Here is a 15,649-nt window from a genome sequence, read left to right on the forward strand (position 1 = left end):
TAATTAAAACATTTTGTTGTTGCAAATCAAATTACTCAACTGATTAGGCTTCAACGTGAAATTATTTTTTAATCAGGCTTTGTGGTTTTCAGGACGAGGGCTTGTAAATATGATTTAGAAAAAGAACCAAGTTCCATTCAAAAATGCCAAAAGAGGAAAGTATATTCTTCTAAGAATTTCAGTTCAGCATGCGCTGACTGGGTCTTTAATGGACACAAAAATCGAGAATACGGCATAAGAAAGGGCATCATTCGTTTCACTTACAATTATGATCGATCTATCCCATCATTTTCATCGGCAATATGAAAAGAACGTGGTTTCCAATAGATATCGCAGAGCGCGGACAGAGGAAAAATTTCCCAATCATCATTACCCACGAAAGAATCAAGTCTAGACGACATTGGAAAGGTTCACCAAAGATACTCCGAGGAAATTAGCGTTCTCCCAGAACTATACTAATGCGGCTGGTTAAATTAACCAAAATAATCCAATAATATACGCCAAGTGCCGAGGAGGACACCCGCTGTCACATGGAAATGTCAGATCAAACTTATTGGTGGTAACAGAGAGGTATAACTGGAACTGGTCACCATGCAAGACATTGCGATGCTCTATCCGTCAGTTCAAGTCTCGTCATTCTGGTGTGGACACTCGGCGCAAGTATCACATGATTACAATTTGGCAAAACACAGTTTGACAGCTAGAAAATCCTCATATTCGGGATTCGAACCCAATACAACAACAATCATCAATCTGACCCTTCAAAGTATTGCATTAAGTAGTGATTGAATTGAATTGATGTGTTTTTGACGTGAAACTCAAAACAAACCGGTTTAAACCCTAACCATTGAATGATAGATAGGTATTTTGTTCTTATTTTGTTAATATACTCCTATTATGGGAAGTCAGGACCCGTGTACTAGTAGTAGCAGTACCATGGAACTACCAACTCAGGAGATAGGAGACGGTGAATTTCTGTCGGAAGAAGAAGACGAGGAAACCCCCAGCAATGTGTGGGGAAGACTTTTTCCAATCGGGGAAAGCTTTACCGCAATGGGTAAGCTCATCACGAGTATGAGTTATCGTTGTCATTGAGATAGTAAACATAGTTTCCTTCTTGCTTACTTAACCATCTCCTTCAGTGCGTCCTACACACCAGTAGCCTACACTGTCACTGACTTCACTGCAGTGGTGGTGGTGGTGGTGTGTATAAATCGGTTGGACTTTGCTATAATTAAATTAGCTTTTATCAATTTTAAGATGGCATCTCCATCACATGTGAAACGATGTGAAATATTAGTATCTAATGATATACCATATCGTGGTGTAGCGCACTAGAGCAGCATGCCCGTTATTCAACACACTGACTGGGGCGGAATCTTTGAAATTTTTCATATTATCTCCTGCACTTACGGGTGTTAATTAGTCAGCACTGAAAGGGTTAATCAAATGTTCCGAACATCTCTTGAGCCATGTGATAATGGAGCCTGGTTAGAAAGTGAAAAAAGCAGGTCCCTTGTGCTTTTACCCTGGTCGACTACTTGTCTACATGGCTAATTACTAGGCTACATAACCCCAATTTGTAAGAATGAAGAATATGTCTGATATTTTTCTATTCAAGATCTGATAAAAGAAGAGTATACATTTGGCCGGGCGGAGACTTGTGATTATGTTTTCAACAGCCCTCTAATGAAGAAACACAAATGTTTTCAAGCTTATAGCAAAGTTCACTTCATCATTCGCAGGGTAAAGCTAGTTAATTAACTGATATAATCAGTTAATTCTGATATTCATTGAATGTGTAATGTTCTGTAGTCAATCAAATCTTTTCAGTGTAAGCGCATTGTATTTCTAGGTCCACAGTAGCACTGGTACTCATGTCTTCCTTGAAGATAAAAGTTCTAATGGTGCTTTTGTTAATGGAGAGAAAGTTGGTTAGTTCACTAAAGACACTCCTTTTCATCATTTGTTAAATCTGGTTTGGTCTTTATAATTTCATTTGAAATTGGTTGTGAAATGTCAATTTCTGTGTCTTTTAAGGAAAGGATGCCAAGCAGGTTCTCAACAATAATGATGAAATAGGACTATCTTTGATAAAAAACAAAGGTGAGATCTTGATTTTTGAGATTTCTTGTTTTAGTGAAAAACAGTTTTTCAACAACATTTTATTTTTATATTTAAGCTTTCGTATTCCTTGATCTACTGGCATCTGATAACAATAGATTTCCAAAAGAGATATCGAAAAAATACACGGTTACAAAAGTCTTGGGAAGGTATGTTTTTAAGTCGAATGATCTACAAACTTTCAAAGCTGACCTGCAACAATCTTCTTAGTTTAGTATCCATTTGATATTTGTAGGGGTGCATGTGGAGAAGTACGCCTTGCATTCCAGAAAGGCACCTGCAGTAAATATGCAGTGAAAATCATTTCTAAAAAAGCCTTTTCATTAGGAGGACAAAACCATCAGAATATCTCGCCTCAGATACAAAGTGAAATTGCCATAATGAAAAGCCTTAAACATGTAGGCTCAAGTAGTAAACTATATATTTCATTTTCAACGAATTTCTAGTGATTTATTCAGGAGATATTTATAGTTGAAATTATAATATTATTCCAGCATGCAATTATTAAAATTGAAGATGTTATTGATACTCCAGATACTGTGTACATAGTGCTCGAACTGTAAGTGTTACCAATCAAATATAACAGTTTTTCCTGAGATAACTTACATTCTTTATAGTGATTCTAATCATATATTTTCATTGTATTTGTAGATTAGAAGGAGGTGAGTTGTTCGATCGTCTTGCAAACAAAGGTTCATTCAGTGAAGACCGAGCGAAATTGTACATTTATCAAATCTTACTTGCGATTGATGTACGTGTTTTATTTCTAATATTGATTGCAAAGGTATTGATCAATTCCTTTTGGATCGAATGTACATTACTTCTTTCCTCTTTCTTCCAGTACCTGCATCGGAATGGGATCACCCATCGGGATTTAAAGGTAAAAAAGGATCATGATTCATCTTGGATTGTTTTTCCAGCAAAATCACTATTTACAGAAGTATTTTTGTTTTAATCTAGCCGGAGAACATACTGATGGTAAATGACGATGATGACACATTAATCAAAGTATGAAAGCAAAGATGATGTCATATTGAAATGAACATTAAAAAAAGTTAATGTGAGTTCACCGATGTTTATTTTCTTTTTAGGTGACAGATTTTGGTCTTTCAAAGTTTGTCGATGCTGTGAGCATGATGAAGACATTTTGTGGAACCCCAAACTACCTCGCTCCTGAGATATTACTTACAGCTGGTTCGGGAAGCTATACTAAAGCTGTTGACTGCTGGAGTGTTGGTGTTATTGCATTTATATGGTAAGTATTCACAAATATTTCTGAATATGAATTTCTAATACATCTAATACATATATGTAACTGTTATGAATATTTTTCGATCTCTTTCAGCTTGGTGGCTTATCCACCATTTTCTGATGAAATAACTGAAATGGATCTTCAGACCCAGATAACTGGGGGTCATTATAGTTTTCCAGACCAATATTGGCATGGCATTTCGGACACAGGTATTTTGCGTTGGATTACCAGTATAGAATTGGAGTTGTCTTTATTTTAGACCAGCAGTATACGATATATGTTTCAGCTAAAGATCTCATCAAGAAATTGTTAACAGTTGATCCAAAGAAACGTATTGCAGTCGATGCTGCTCTGAAGCATCCATGGTTTAAGGTAAAATTTATTTAATAGCTGTAGCTAGAATATTATATTGGTTAAACCTCTAGAGTGAACATGAGTCTGGTTTTTTGTGTTTTTTTTACAGGACGAAAGTATGAAAAAAAAAGTTCAAAAACTTATAGAAGCTCACTCTGATAGTGATGTGAAGCAAATGTCACCTCCAAAGAACGTAAGAAACAAGAATAATTCTATTTCAACGGTCATATCTGTATTCATGTGCTCGTATATCTAGATAATCTGTTCACTTTTGCAGCCTCCATCATTGAAACGAGTTGGGCAATCAAAAAACGAACGTCCCGCTAAGAAATTCAATTTAAAACAATAAGAACTTGGCTTACTACCTGTGTTGTGTAAATATACCAGTACGTAACTGAAAAAGAAACTGTGTCTGAAAGCAATTCTGATGAATGAAAAAATGAAACTTTGAAAATTTTAACATGTACGGTTTGTATCTATAAATCTGTAAGAGTTAATTGACCATCATGTACATAGGGAAGGTCGCCAATTTATGAATGGGACCAGCATCATAATTTTTTCAATGTCTGTTCAAAATCATGGATACATCCATCTTAAATGTCTGTTTTATTTTTGTATTGATAACTGATGATTGTATTATTAGCATTTATTGTGTTGATATCTCGTTAACTGTAGTCTATTCACAATTTTATCATTAATGTTCTGTTTACAGAATATTGTCCTGGTTTTCTAACACTAGCCATAATTTCTCAAATCATGAACACCTTTATTTCGTTTTTGACACTTTATGCATCGAAAAGTATCAAATTCTTGAAATATTGTCTTGTGTCAAAACCTATTATCATTTGCTCTAAGTTGTTAACTGTAGAAATTCATGTAAATAAAAATTGACAATTTGCAGAAAATCGTCCTTGGTAAATGTATCCGGTTTCTGGTTGCGCTTCATTGAATTTATATGTTTCCTGGGGAGTAAGAGGAACGAGATCTATCGAAAGTTTTAATTTCTCCAATTAATAAGTTACGAGTTCAGTATCGTCATTTCAGTTTCGGGCGTGTCGCGTTTTATAAGGCAAATATAGCATTGATTGAATTGAATTCGTGCCCCAGCCGCTCATGCCAGGCTTCAATAGCTGCAGAATATTCGGGATATATAGAGCTCTATCATTTTGCTATATCAGACATAGAACTTAATTATTTGTTTCATAATGTCGTTGGAAACTGTCCCAAAAGATTTGAGAAACCTTAGAGGCTGCCTTCTGTGTTCATTAGTGAAAGTAAGTATTGAAATGAGCTTATAGATCGTGGCAATTAGTCCTCATTGTAGCAGGTCGTGCTAAGTATCGCAAAAACCAATGAAAATCTTTCATGAAATTATTATAATGCTTATTTAGACGTTTGAACAGTTTGAATTTGATGGATGTGATAACTGTGAAGAATATCTACGGATGAAAAGCAACAGAGATGCGGTATATGAATGCACCAGTAATAACTTCGATGGGTCAGTATCGTTAAAATCCACCTACTTCTCGTGGTAGAGTTCAGTTCAGAGACTTGATTGATTGATATTCTCCTAAATCTGAAGACTCATTTACAATCTAAAACAGCATTTTCATTGCGAGTGAGAAAATAGTATCCAATTTTGATATGTAGTAATCTTTTCTACAGATTGATCGCTATCATGGGACCAGAGGACAGTTGGGTTGGCAAATGGCAAAGAATAAGTAGGTAGTGGGCTCTCAGAAATAAGAATAATGAGTTTGCACTGATCAGTTTTATTATATCAAAGGTACTTCACTAATAAGTATATATTGATTTACAGATAAATTTTCTAAAGGTTGTTATGCGGTATCCGTGACCGGCCGGTTACCACCTGGTATAGTTCGAGAATTAAAGAGTAAAGGAATTACTTATCGATCACGGGATACTAGTGAGAAAAACTCCTAATCATCTAATAGATGTCTTATAGTATGAAACCACATTATTTTGGACTAATTTCAAAAGACTTTGATTGTAATATATATATATATATGTGGGATCATTCATTTATTACGTACACATAAAATTTGAATATTTCAACCCCCCTCCCCCTCTGTACGCAAAATCGGCCATTTTTTCATATACATTAAGCATTACAGTACGCAGTTGCAATGACCCCTCCCCCTCCCCTAATGCGTACGTAATAAATGAATGACCCCTATGTATTGTGATTTGTGTAAATAAATATTTATGTAGAAAATTGGATATTGCTGTGACTTAATCATTGAGAGAGCTTTTCAAGAGGACAAGGTTGAACTTAGTATTGAACATAATTTATTAACCAATAACAGGAAAATTAATGCAACAATCAACTAAGAATTATTGAAAACTCATAGAACTTTACATGGAAATTAAGGAAGGTAAACTTTATCACAGAGGTTGGATGCTGATATCACACTTTCAGCATATGTGTATTATAACTTAAGATGTAGATGCATCTTGTCAGATCTCGTTAATTGTTGCAAGAATTGTGTTCATCATCACTTCAGCTGAATCGATGTATGATTCATAGGCATAGAACTCTGCATCAGTGAGTTGGCGTACAGAAAAGCAACGGAATACATCTGTATTCTGATCATAATTACCAATACACCTACGAATACCATTATTGAATGTAGTTCCATAATTCGAATAATGTTCAAAATAGTAAACGAATAATGTTCAAAATAGTAAATAAGTCTTGTGATTTGGTACATACTTATGTATTTTTCCAGCTTCCATTTGAGATATGCCACGATCCTTAAAAACAAAGAGAAAGAATTCAACCGGTGCATTCAGTGACATATATACAAAACGTCAGAAATATTTCATACAACTCACAATTTCATAAAAGATGCATTGTACAGTATCCTCTCTATCTGATAGTCTAAATGATCTGTATGAATGATCTATACCAACAGACCTCAATTCACCGAATATTTCAAATATCATGTTCATTTGACTGTTCAGTTGTGACCATATTTTCATCTTAGTAATTGATGCAGGTACAACTCTCAATCCAATACTATCATTCTTAGGTTTTTTTATTGGTTTTGGTTGAGGCCAAGCATCTCCAGCTGGACCAGGTCGAGAATTCTATAAAAAAGGATGGACAGTACGTGCCTTGCGACATGCATTGTGCTCTACAACTTTATAGTTGTGTTTTCTTTTACAATATGATTGAAATGAGTGTGGATAAAAATGGACTGAGTAATTTTCAGATTCTGGGTACTAGACATGTTCCCAGTTGAGCGGCCTTGTGATACGAGGTGCTGCCGCTATGTTAACCGTCAGCGGATTTTTCATACACTAACATGAATCGACTCTGGCAATCGAGTTGCACGTGCTGCCGGTTGATTGCCAGGGTAGATTCTTGTTAGTGTACGAAAAATCCGCTAACGGCTAATATAGCGGCAGCACCTCATAACGTAACGAGTCGTTACGTAGACCATCTTTAGTCGCCCGCGACGGCGTCGGCGTGAGACTGGTCACACGTTCTACTTTAGTCGACGCAATGCGATTTCTTTTCCCAGCCGTTATAGCGCTCAGTAGGCTGGACTGTCAAAACGGGACCTGTGAGGCGCATCACACGATTGGATTTCGATTAACCATGGACTCTATCCATGGATTAACTTACCGTTTGATAATTATCTGTTGGTTTAGTGAGTATACTCATAGTCTGATTGATACAGTGTGAGGATTGATTTTGTTTACTCTGATAGTTGATAGCAGAAGTAACCGATGCATTGTAGTGTTGAGTTGATTCAACTTGTTGCCAGGATGATGTTTGCCGATAATTTCCTAATTGTTTTCTAAATAGAAAGATATCACACTCCATAGTTTCATTTCCTTCATTAACAATAAAAACAAAGACATTTTCCTACCTGTTCTTAGCGGTATTATTTGCGCTTGTTTTTGCTATTTGTGTTGGTGTTGGAAGCAGTCTGGGAACTTTATTGTGGGAATAATTTGGTTTGGAAGACATCGAGCTAAATGGGAAAAAAGTAGTTTAATTACTGCAGCAGGTCACCAATTGAAATTTATATCACATTTTACCAGGATTCCATAGTGTGATTCAAGGGTTCAAATCCTTTATTCCGTTTGTTCCATCCTACAATTGTATAATGCAGACGAAAAAGCTAACTTTCGATAAACTCGCTAATATCAGAGAATTCAACATTTTACTGTGCGTAGTTTTATCCCATACCGTTATTCTGAGGTTCTGGTAGATTTTGTTGCTGCCCTGCAGTATATCGAGGGGGCAGTGTTGTCTCATTGGGTATTTGTTTTATCAATTGCTGAGGAGGTTTTGGAACGAATTTAGCCACTGCATTTGATGACGGATGCTGAATATTTGAAGTGTTAGTTGGTTTCCTTGGTAGTGCACTTTGATAGATCGCATGGTTCTTCCATTGAGTGGAATTGTAAGTTGAACTGTCGAACTCATCTAGAGTATTTTGTTGGTAAATAGAACTGAGTGTTGCAGACGTCGATGGTGGTCTTTTAGGTTTAGCCAAGCCTTATAATTTGGATTAAAAAAATTACAATAGAATATTAGAAAGAGTCCACAGGGGTTGAGTTTTGCTAGATTGCCTCCGCACAGCACAGTTTTGAACTTACTTGCCGGGGTTGGGGCGTTTGTTAATGATGCTGGGTTATTTGTTTGGCTCATCGGATAGGCATACAAGGCTTGTCTTGGTTTCTTTCGATTGAAAATGGGAACAATCGTTTTTTGGTTTGATTTTGCTGGAATGGAAGAATACGATACAATCGGGACTCGAGTGGAGGTGAGAAAATTCAACGAAAAAGTCATCAACAACCACCAGGCCGGCCGTCGTCGACGAGACACGCAGGAGGCAGAGATGATAATCAAATATGATTTATAATATATTGATAGGTAAGAGAGGTTTCAGTATATCAGTATGTCGCATTTCCGGGGTAACCAACACGACGACATACCTGCCGACATCGCTAGGTTTATTAAATGAATTTGAAACTGAATGGAACTCTTCTCTGAAGCACGTGATATCATTGATCCGTGACAGGCCCAGATGCCGAGTTAAATGCAAGTCAGCGATGCGAGTGGCATGGTATAATCGATGGTTCGAATCCCACGATCGTGAATACCCTTGCTTGCCACAGACAATTTATTTGCCTTTACGGGATGAATATATATTGCCATGGGATGGCCGAGTGAAAGCATCTTCAAGCTATCTCGCCCGGGTTAGGCACAATTTGGAAGAGGTATTTTCAGCATACGGGTACGAAATGCGAGAAACAGCACCATCATTGGATTTTCACACACACAACGACGAATCAAGTCTACATTAACAATGACTACTTTACTTAGGCAAATTTTATTTCATAAGCAGTGTATAGCTACAATTTTGAAATAATTTAATGATTTGAACTGAATACTTTTACATAAATTTTTAACAGTGGAACCAAAGGTTATAATTATTATAGGCTATGGAAATGAACTGATTTATCAAAAGGTGACAAGTGTCAAGATTTTTCAATTAAAATGATTATTAAAGTAAGATTGCACAGACCCTGATAAGCTCTCTTGATGTCGTACAATGTGTTAAGAAATTAATGGCTATGCATCGTAACAATATAACAGTTTAAACTATACAACCATACACCGGTTTATAACGCTAATGATTAACTGATCAAACTTAATAAGAGAGGCTACATAATGGAGTCATCCAAACAATGAACAGGGAATTCCTTGGGTGGAACATCAATGATAAGACAGCTATCATCACCGACGTACGTAACACTGTCATCGAGTTCTTCAATTAAAGCTATATCCTCATCGATAACAATTGCACGCTCTTTTGGCTGAACTTCCTTACGAACTAGAACTTGGTAGGATTTGCCTTCAGCATCCACACGATTCTCAAACTGTTCGATCATTTCGCGTTTAATGTGAACCAATGGAACACCGGTAGACAATGTTGAAAACTGTTCCATGGTTTGATCAACAGCCGATTGAAACTCGACATTGGCATCTACTTCCTGAAAGGATATAGGAACATGATATCTTTATCTTTCAATAAGCGGCCAATTGCACTACAGAGTACAACAGTGGTTGCAAAGGGCCCACTGATCCATATCTGGTTATCACATGAGCTGAGGGATTGTGAAAGTTTGCTAACATTAACTAAATCAGAAATTAATTATCATCTATGTAGATGTACTCCATAATTTTAAGGTTTAGCGAAACAACCAAAGGCGTAGCATATTCGCAATGAAGAAGACAATAACGAGACAATGAAAGGACTAATATGCCCATGGCTTCTAAATACTACTATCCCTACAACAGTAAGAATATTCCTAGAGTAGCCGTGTTAACCTGGTTTAAAGTAAGTAACGAGACGAGTAGTACTATATAGGTTAACTATTTAACAGTAAGAATCTAACTTACTTGCTTAATTTTTTTTGATTGAGCTTTTGATGGGGTAGTCCTTTCTGATTTAGGCTTCAGATTTTCCTGCAAATGCGGCAAAGAGAAAATACAAACTTATCACAAATAAAGTGGGGCAAATACAGTATAAAAAAGTATATCATACATCCTGGATAAGACCCATTTCTACGAGTATTGGTCTCATTCTATAATTAAGGGTTATTGTATCCAACAATCTCCCCCTCGAGTATCTTGTCATTCGTGTATATTTCGTTCGATTTGTCCCCACGTAACGATATAACTCTTTACCACTGGCCGTTGTTGCTAAGCCTTTAGATCCTACAATCAAATTTTACAGTTAACACTGGGTGGCAAATTCATATAATTGATCAGAACACACAGAGACTTAATGAATATTTTTCAGTCAAACTCACCACAATCTTGTTTGGTTGCGTGTTTAAAACCAGCACTAGAGCTGTCACCCATGTTGTTACTGAAATCCCGAAATCTATCTTGCACTGTTTTTGTCACCTCTCCCTTGTGAAAGGCTTCCAAACATCGCAGTTCTATTGTACCAAGTTTTTTTCTCCTCGCTTTTTCACACCTGTCTTTCTGGAATAAACAGAAAATAAATGTTTAAAAGCAATGCAGGCTTATGCATAAATACAAACTCAAAACAGGGGTGAAAACAAACTAACCTCACTTTCTGAGAATCTTGGCAGAGTAAACAATAACTCTCTATGAACACCTTCTCCATCTGTATAGCCATCTACAGTCCTACAATATTACAATCATAATACATTTATAGGCGGTATAGATAACACAAGAGGATACTGATAAGGCCGGAAAAATATTCTATAAGGTATGGGCCAAATTTGACTCTGTGGTCCAACTGTTTTCTACAGATATCTACGAGATACTTTACCAACACTTTCCAAATTTGAGTGGTTTGTTCCATATGTATATCCCATCAATATAAAGTTCATACCATGCTACACCGCTGCATTTGGGATTAACCTCAATTTTGTAAGGCGTTACCGGCCATTCCTAAACAAAAAAGTCTATTCAGTCAAATTATATTCTCAAAATCGTAAGTAAATAATATTTGGCATTTAGATACCTGACATACCTGAACTTCTGGTTCCGTTGTTTTGACAGTGTATGTCCATTTTGTGTTGATTTTACTTTCTATGTATATCTGTCCATCATGATGATATTCTTCGAGCGCTGAACCACCAACTTTAACAAATAAATCAAAGTACTTGCCTAATCCCATGGTAGGCGCGCGTCAGATGATTCAAATTCCCCTCCTCGTGTAAAAAAGTCACTTTCGTAGAGCAGAGCCAGTCACTGTTTAATTGCAGCGCCAAGCGCATGAGTAGAAACATTTAGGCCTATATCACTTTTTACTGATTGAATATACTCAAATGAGTGTATTCTAAACACGGAAAAATAAGAAAGATCGAATAGGTAATACTGAAATGAAAAGAAATCCCATTAATAAACTTAATTGATTTAATAAGGGTACGGTTCTCGGCGGTAGATAGCATAAATTTTGCCAACATGGCGTCGTTTGCGTTCTGATTCATATTGATTTCATATTGTAAGTTCTTTTTTCCGAGAACCCTCATTTTAAGATGAACTGTAACTGCATGATTGCCTCATATTGATTCTGGTTTTTTCCATTTTAAATGATGTTTCAGTTGATTGTCTGTGGTCATCGTAAACTTATGATGTTGGCGACAAAACCATTCAAATCGGATTTGTGGCTCCACAGTCATCGAATTCAAAATGCAGTTGGTGATGAAAGGATTGATGTTGTTTTACTCGATCATTCCTATTCGAAAGCCTGGAGTTCTCACCCGGATGCTAGTAATGCTAGGCCAGCCAAACTACTGTATATGCAGCCGTTCATGAGACAATCTGAACCTACAACCAGCAGGAGCCCGAGGTAAGAATAAGATTTAATTAATTGCTCTACTAAGTTACACTTACAGTGAGAGTGACCAATTTTAACAGATATGATATTTTTATGATATATCACAATTTTTCATAGTGAACATGATGATATAATCGATGTTACAAGTGAACCGAAGCAGACAGTGTCTCAATTTGATTCAAATAAATCTCACACAATTATGAATGAATGCGAACGCCATGTTAATTTCGCTCGCCTCGATGAGGGTTCGGATGATTGGGAAGAAACAGTATGCAGAACCGGCTGGTCTATTCAGCAAAATAGATTATTCAATAAAGTAGTCAAAACATTACAAGGTGATCGCTTAGCGAGACTTACGTATAGAAAGGTCAGTTTGTTAAGATATTCTTTCTGAGAATTATTACATTTTAGATTTAAGATTTTTGTATGTATATTGATAATTTCTATTTTTAGACTTCTAATGAACCTATAAAAAGACGGATTCATGTTGATAAGACAGCAAGAAGGATAAGACATGCTTTAGCTTCAGTATCTTGGGTTAGTCTTGACTTTATATGCCTATATTATTGATTTGACCCATTTCATTCAAATTATATGTCTACATTGATATTTCATCACCTTGCGTATAGGAACCAAAATTGACTCAGTGGCTGCACAGAATGCTCATTGAATATCTCAGTCAACCGTTGCTCGCTACTTATCTTGATGTATTGCAGACTCTAAAAGCAAAGGTATTTTTCATGAAATCTGTTTTTATTTCATAACCGACTGATCAAATATGAGTTTATATTTAATGAGTACAGGTGGCTACAACTGAATGAGTGAAGTTTCCTGTATTTCTCTATTTAGGTTCCTAGTTTCATTGAGAAGATGATTGAGTCATCACTCAATCCTTCGGTGTCTGGTAAAACTTCTACGGATGCATTAAGCTTGCTGCTGAAACGCGTCTGGGATCCAGTCACTTGTAATTTATCCACAAAATCTGTAAGGGCCTACTACTATCTGTGAGCAAAACAAAACGTTTGCTCTCTTAATACCTTCGGTATGAGTGATAATGGAGTTAATCAATATTCAATTATTGTCATTTACAGCAGCGTTTACCGGGAAATCCACTTCTCGTGATCGCTCCATCTGGTCCTGTACAGAATGTGAATACACGTCGAAATCGATTCTGGAATTCTCAGCTTTCAAATCTCGGTAAAGTAATCCCAGTTATGATGCACAATCTGGGCAACAACAATGGCGCAGGGCTTCATGTGTCTCAATGCCTCGAGAACATTGTTGGAGCTGTAAAGACTAAAATAATGGAGGTAAGCCATTCAATCATGCGATTCCTTTTCGATGGTCATTGAAGACATCTACATCGTATGTTATCATTTTTCTGTTTCAGTTAAAAGGACATTTTCCACAACGACCTTTGGTCTTGATTGGTTGGAATATTGGAGCCTTGGTTGCACTTCATGTGAGTTTATGGCATTTATTCTGGGTGTCTGCGCTAAACTTTGTTCACTAAAGAATTAGTGTGAAAATTAGATTTTTGTTTATTCTAAGGTATCATTGAGTGAAATGGTGGCAGCCATTGTATGTCTTGGTATGCCATTTAATGGTATAGATGGAGGAAGAGGGGTAAGGAAATAAAATGAATTAATTAAATGGTCAATGTTTGATACACATTCCTTCAAAATATAATTTTCATTCATCTCAACTCTAGGGTATCGATGACCCTATTTTGGATACCAGGGCACCAACGCTTTATGTTCACGGTCAAAATTCCACAACTGGCAGCATTGATGATATTGAAGACTTACGAGAGAAAATGAAAGTTGAAAATGGACTAGTTGTAGTTGGTGGTGCTGATGATATGCTGAGGATGACTAAGGCGAAGAAAAAACAAGAAACGATAACACAAGCTGTAGTAGACAGAGCTATCCAGGTAAGCCTTATTACATTGTCTTATTTTGGTGAATTCATCGTCTTATGGAATTGAAATGATTATTTCCTCTAATTCTAGGAAGAAATGGCTGATTTTCTTGGCAGCATTCTCAGTCAGAATGGCAACTTAGCACAGGAAAGCCCAGAAAGCTCATCTGATGTCGAGTCAAAGAGAAGATATGTGAGAAAAGTTAGAGGTTCCAGTCCCCCTAAAGGTCTTCCTCTTAAGGTGTGTAGCTTGGTGTGCCGGTACATGAATTATGAATATGTATAAGATCAAATGATTTTAAAAGTTCTTTGTTATCATGTTTTACAGAAACCAGTAACTTACATGCGTTCAGATCTAACCAATCGTCAGAACGCTACCGGTAACATCATTGGTTTAACGTCACAATCTGGTTTAAATCAATTGCAGCAAAATTTTGGAGGTATCTATCAAAGAATGGCGTTCATTTAGTTCTTCCCTTCGATTAAGTTTTGCATAAAATTATTGCGGTGTATCTTATTTTCAATAGGGCGACGCATGTATATCAAGCGACCATTGAATAATGCTAGTGATTTATCAGCACCACCTGCAAAACAGAGAAGGACTGTTTTACCGCAAAATACTACATCAAGTTTAGGAGGTTCGGTGAAACAGAGATTCAGTGCTGAAAAGCCTTTATTGACTCCATCAAGCGTTTTGCAAGCCGCGATCAGAGCATCAAATCTTTCGCCGTCACAAATAACTGAGATTCGACCGAATTCTGTTTCAAATCCTGCGTCTAATGTTTTGCCACCGGGTACAACGTATTATACAGTTCATCATACCGGATCCACTCCGACAACGGCTTCAGCTGCGCAATCTACACAAATATATCAACTCTTATCTAATATCCCGAAGGTCTCACGAATACCCGGTAATCGCAATGAACTACAATATCACGATTTTCCATTGACAACATCAACATTTACGAATTCGACCACAAAAATTACCGACATCGGAATCAGTTCACAGAATACAAAACTCTTAACTCATGCAGTCAACTCGTCACGAGCTTTCGACAGCCCTTCGAATGTCAGTCCCGATATTCGAAATGTAAAGCCTATTATTGTTAGCTCGGAGCGGCTCGGATATGTTTCTTCTCTTATAGACTCTAAACAGCCCAGCAAAGAACCAGTAAGGTCATACATCTCCGCTGCGTCAGTGGGTTCTACTTCTAGACCTTCGTCTCCTACAGTCTCTTATCGGTCTATCAATATCGGTAATAATAGCACTGCTTCTAAAAACACTTTTTCGACAAAAGTGCATACCCCAATGACGTCCTATACGACTACACCAAAAACTGTTCTCCCAACAGCGATTTCAGCGACAAGGACTCGTAAGATAAAAACACCCAAACAAATTGATATGTAAGAATTGTACTCATTTTATTGTGTGTGTGTGTATACATTTAAAATCCATAATGTCAATTCATTGAAAATAAAGAATAGTTCAGTTTTGAAATGTTTATGAGCGTTTGTTAAGCTGTAGAGGAATGGTTTCAACTCTGGTATTATTACGCAATGCAATCGCCGTTTCACTAGTGGATTATTGATCGATCTTCGTTTTCAATGTCACCATCATAGCAACATTTTAGCGTAG

The 15,649-nt window shown here is 36.7% G+C and overlaps 5 protein-coding genes across 6 annotated transcripts; 3 read left to right on the top strand and 2 right to left on the bottom strand.

The window, feature by feature from the left end:
- Positions 1-798: 798 nt before the first annotated feature.
- On the top strand, positions 799-4,562 carry LOC141899374 (serine/threonine-protein kinase Chk2-like). Of its 2 annotated transcripts, none has more exons than XM_074785630.1 (15): positions 799-1,057; positions 1,622-1,746; positions 1,856-1,934; positions 2,041-2,106; positions 2,183-2,273; positions 2,360-2,522; positions 2,619-2,683; positions 2,776-2,875; positions 2,966-3,004; positions 3,085-3,132; positions 3,216-3,379; positions 3,470-3,585; positions 3,663-3,748; positions 3,840-3,923; positions 4,008-4,562. In XM_074785630.1, the coding sequence occupies exons 1-15, from the start codon at positions 898-900 to the stop codon at positions 4,077-4,079; spliced, it is 1,458 nt and encodes a 485-aa protein (XP_074641731.1). In that variant the 5' UTR covers positions 799-897; the 3' UTR covers positions 4,080-4,562. The 2 variants fall into 2 exon arrangements, with proteins under 2 accessions (XP_074641731.1, XP_074641732.1); XM_074785631.1 differs by having other exon boundaries at positions 3,669-3,748.
- A 290-nt stretch (positions 4,563-4,852) lies between these two features.
- Positions 4,853-5,944, top strand: LOC141899750 (transcription elongation factor SPT4-like). Its single transcript, XM_074786248.1, has 4 exons — positions 4,853-5,004; positions 5,122-5,228; positions 5,396-5,451; positions 5,550-5,944. The coding sequence occupies exons 1-4, from the start codon at positions 4,936-4,938 to the stop codon at positions 5,672-5,674; spliced, it is 357 nt and encodes a 118-aa protein (XP_074642349.1). The 5' UTR covers positions 4,853-4,935; the 3' UTR covers positions 5,675-5,944.
- A 158-nt stretch (positions 5,945-6,102) lies between these two features.
- Positions 6,103-8,752, bottom strand: LOC141899749 (uncharacterized). Its single transcript, XM_074786247.1, has 9 exons — positions 8,705-8,752; positions 8,366-8,491; positions 7,953-8,264; positions 7,802-7,856; positions 7,630-7,734; positions 7,383-7,557; positions 6,587-6,841; positions 6,465-6,505; positions 6,103-6,359 (listed from the first exon to the last, which is right to left on the bottom strand). The coding sequence occupies exons 1-9, from the start codon at positions 8,712-8,714 to the stop codon at positions 6,209-6,211; spliced, it is 1,230 nt and encodes a 409-aa protein (XP_074642348.1). The 5' UTR covers positions 8,715-8,752; the 3' UTR covers positions 6,103-6,208.
- Positions 8,753-9,072: 320 nt separating this feature from the next.
- Positions 9,073-11,494, bottom strand: LOC141899998 (uncharacterized). Its single transcript, XM_074786682.1, has 7 exons — positions 11,284-11,494; positions 11,080-11,201; positions 10,853-10,931; positions 10,589-10,766; positions 10,321-10,493; positions 10,176-10,241; positions 9,073-9,766 (listed from the first exon to the last, which is right to left on the bottom strand). Exons 1-7 carry the CDS (start codon positions 11,428-11,430, stop codon positions 9,437-9,439), a joined length of 1,095 nt encoding a protein of 364 aa, XP_074642783.1. The 5' UTR covers positions 11,431-11,494; the 3' UTR covers positions 9,073-9,436.
- A 198-nt stretch (positions 11,495-11,692) lies between these two features.
- Positions 11,693-15,515, top strand: LOC141900267 (KAT8 regulatory NSL complex subunit 3-like). The gene is made up of 13 exons (XM_074787071.1): positions 11,693-11,757; positions 11,858-12,105; positions 12,211-12,460; positions 12,547-12,630; positions 12,723-12,824; positions 12,943-13,077; positions 13,185-13,403; positions 13,484-13,555; positions 13,645-13,719; positions 13,805-14,026; positions 14,105-14,254; positions 14,342-14,453; positions 14,541-15,515. Exons 2-13 carry the CDS (start codon positions 11,885-11,887, stop codon positions 15,419-15,421), a joined length of 2,523 nt encoding a protein of 840 aa, XP_074643172.1. The 5' UTR covers positions 11,693-11,757; positions 11,858-11,884; the 3' UTR covers positions 15,422-15,515.
- Positions 15,516-15,649: the final 134 nt, after the last annotated feature.

Source organism: Tubulanus polymorphus, chromosome 2, assembly GCF_964204645.1.
Source record: "Tubulanus polymorphus chromosome 2, tnTubPoly1.2, whole genome shotgun sequence".
NCBI lineage: Eukaryota > Metazoa > Nemertea > Palaeonemertea > Tubulaniformes > Tubulanidae > Tubulanus > Tubulanus polymorphus.